At 41.7% G+C, this 2,678-nt stretch overlaps 1 protein-coding gene across 1 annotated transcript; it reads right to left on the reverse strand.

Annotated features, from left to right (window-relative positions):
- Positions 1-774: 774 nt before the first annotated feature.
- LOC148578357 (uncharacterized) lies at positions 775-1,509 on the reverse strand. The gene has a single exon (XM_088503021.1). It carries the CDS (start codon positions 1,507-1,509, stop codon positions 775-777), a length of 735 nt encoding a protein of 244 aa, XP_088359147.1.
- Positions 1,510-2,678: the final 1,169 nt, after the last annotated feature.

Genomic DNA, 2,678 nt, shown 5'->3' on the forward strand with positions numbered 1-2,678 from the left:
AGTAAAACAAAGTAAAAGCAGGAATGTCTGGAATGGTTCACCAAAATATAACTCTGTGATTGACGGCGACCTCCCCACACTTAAATGACAGCATCGTCCTCGATGCTCCTCAGGTCAAGTCGGGTGAGAGGGGTCAACGCCTGCATCTCTACCGTCACCTGTGGGTGGATGTGGCTCTGGCTCTGTCAACTGTGGCTATGTAGGTGCCTGTGGCTCTGTAGGGATCTCATGTTGAGTCTCCTCCTGCTAGGCCTCTTCCTGCTGAGCATCCTCTTCCTGGACATCCTCCTCCTCCTCAGACAGGTCGGATGGAGTGTCGGACTCAAAGGGAATATCCACGCGGCCAGAAGTCACAATCAACTTCAAGTGTGCATAATGTCGCTTGTTGCAACGCTCAGACTGCTAATAACGTCGCAACAAGTGCCGCTCCATTCAATCCATGCACTCAAAGAGGCGCTGCACAAGACGATAGACTGGCTGTGATGTAGATGATGGTGCTGATCGAGATGGTGTAGATGGTGCAGATGGTCCTGCTGTAGCTGAAGAAGTAGCTGGCTCAGTAGCTGCTGTTATGGCTGCTCGGTCTTGGCGCCGGGCTACTGGGCGGTCACCAAACCAGTCACCCTAAGGGAAAACCTTCTCCTTACCGTGAACTGCTGGTGCCTCATTGCCCTGCTCCCAGGGTACCTCAGCCTGGTGAGCTAGCTGTGTGACCAAACAAGGGAATGGCAGGTTGCCTCGGATATTGGCCCGGTACATGTATCTCCTGATGAGTCATGGAAGGTACAACTCCTTCCCCTCTAAAATGCACCAGATCAGAACTACCATATCGGCCAAGACCTTAGTAGAATGCGTACCAAGCATGACATAGGTGCATAGGATCTGCTGCCACACCTTGGCCTCCTTCTTCAGATAATCAAACTTGATGCCCTTCGGAGTCACTTTCGAGGATCCTTGCTCCCAAGGGGCATCAGGATGGGGAACCGTACGATGCACTGTGTCCCAATCAAAACTCATGCAGTGAATATCCTCCTCAGCCTTGGGGAAGGCATCCATATCGCTGATCTTTAGATGAAAGTGGAGGATGTCCTCAATAGCCTCTTCTGTTATCAGAATCTGCCTGTCTCTGAGGTGAACTACATCAAGGGTCGCTCGGTAAAAATTGCAATAGAACTCCCGGACCCAAGACTCATTCACTCTCACTAGCTCTCTGTCCAAAAAGACCCAACCCTGCTCCTCAATCTGATGCTCAGTATACTGCTTCAGATCGTAGGGTACAGCTAGTTTCTTCTCCACAATGAGGTTTCGCTTATCAAAGTGCAAAAATATAAGCTCACAGTATAGGTTGGCAAACTTAACTGAGTTGGTAGAAGACGTAGCTTGATCAACCTTCTCCTTCTCATTAAGCTTCCGCTCAGATAAGCCTAAGGTCGCTAGCTCAGTGGATGGCTGCGACCTTTTCTTCTTACTGGAGGTGGCCTTGGCTTTGCCTTTTCCTCTGTCAGACATCCTGAAAAACAAAATTCATATGATACAGAATATTAAACAAAACAGAAGAAAGAAAAGCAAACCGCATATAATCAAATAGACAGAAATCAGAAAACAGAAGGGCATTGAAACAAAATCATGAAGTGAGCATAAAGATGTAAATTCTTGGAATGAAAGAAAAATGGAATTCAAAAATCAATCAGAAATCACAATCCAAGAATTTATACAATAATGCCTAGAGTACTTGTTTGTTAAGAAACAAAAATTATCATGCCGTAAAAGAATTCAAAAGAGTTAAATTGGAAAAGGAAAAAACTAAGAAGAAAAGTTAGAAAGTTAATTAAATCAAAAGTTAGAAAAGCAGGTCAAAAATTAGTGGCATGACAGTTATTGAACTTAACCAAGAGAAGTTCAAAAAGTTTAGGAAATAAGCATACTCACATTCATGAATTGTAATGCAAGTCATTGATGATGAAATATGAAATGCACAAAAGCACAAAAGAGAAATATAAGTCATCATCAATGTGTTTGATCATGTAAGTGCAAAAATTGGTATAGAAAAGTTAATAATGCACTCATGTAACCCAAGGTGAATTGGAACAATGAAAACAACTATATAAGTGAAATTACACCAATAATTACAATTTAAAAGAACCTCAGTCAAAAGAAACAAGATTAGGCCACTTGAAAATTTTGGAAAACAACTTCAATGGTGAAAGAGAAATTTGAAGTGAAAAGGACCAATGAAGAAAGGAAAATTTGGGCCTAACTTGAAAAATTAGAAACACAAGAGAGGTTCAAAATTACTTGGTCAATCAAGGTCCTATTTGACACAGAAGACCATCAAAATAGTTCTTTGATGTCAACCATTATGTAATACAACATACTAGAACCAAAGAGAGCGGAAATGCTAGCCGACCGAATCATGCATTGAGTTTGGTAATAACCAATAAAGCCAAAGTCAAAATATACCAAACTCAAATCACGAATTGAAAATTAATAGCATAAAGATTTTATAAAAATTTGCCAGTATTTCAGCAGTAAATTGAGTGTTTCCGGAATACAAACAAGCAGCAAACTCAAATCATATGAGTGTAAGACAAATTTAAACCAGAACAGAACATTGTAACTCATATGATTCTGCCATTATCAAGTAAAACAGCACCAAACAGCAGCAAGCACAATGGCAT

Source organism: Arachis ipaensis, chromosome B1 (genome assembly GCF_059453495.1).
Source record: "Arachis ipaensis isolate K30076 ecotype BB chromosome B1, ASM5945349v1, whole genome shotgun sequence".
Classification (NCBI taxonomy): Eukaryota; Viridiplantae; Streptophyta; class Magnoliopsida; order Fabales; family Fabaceae; genus Arachis; species Arachis ipaensis.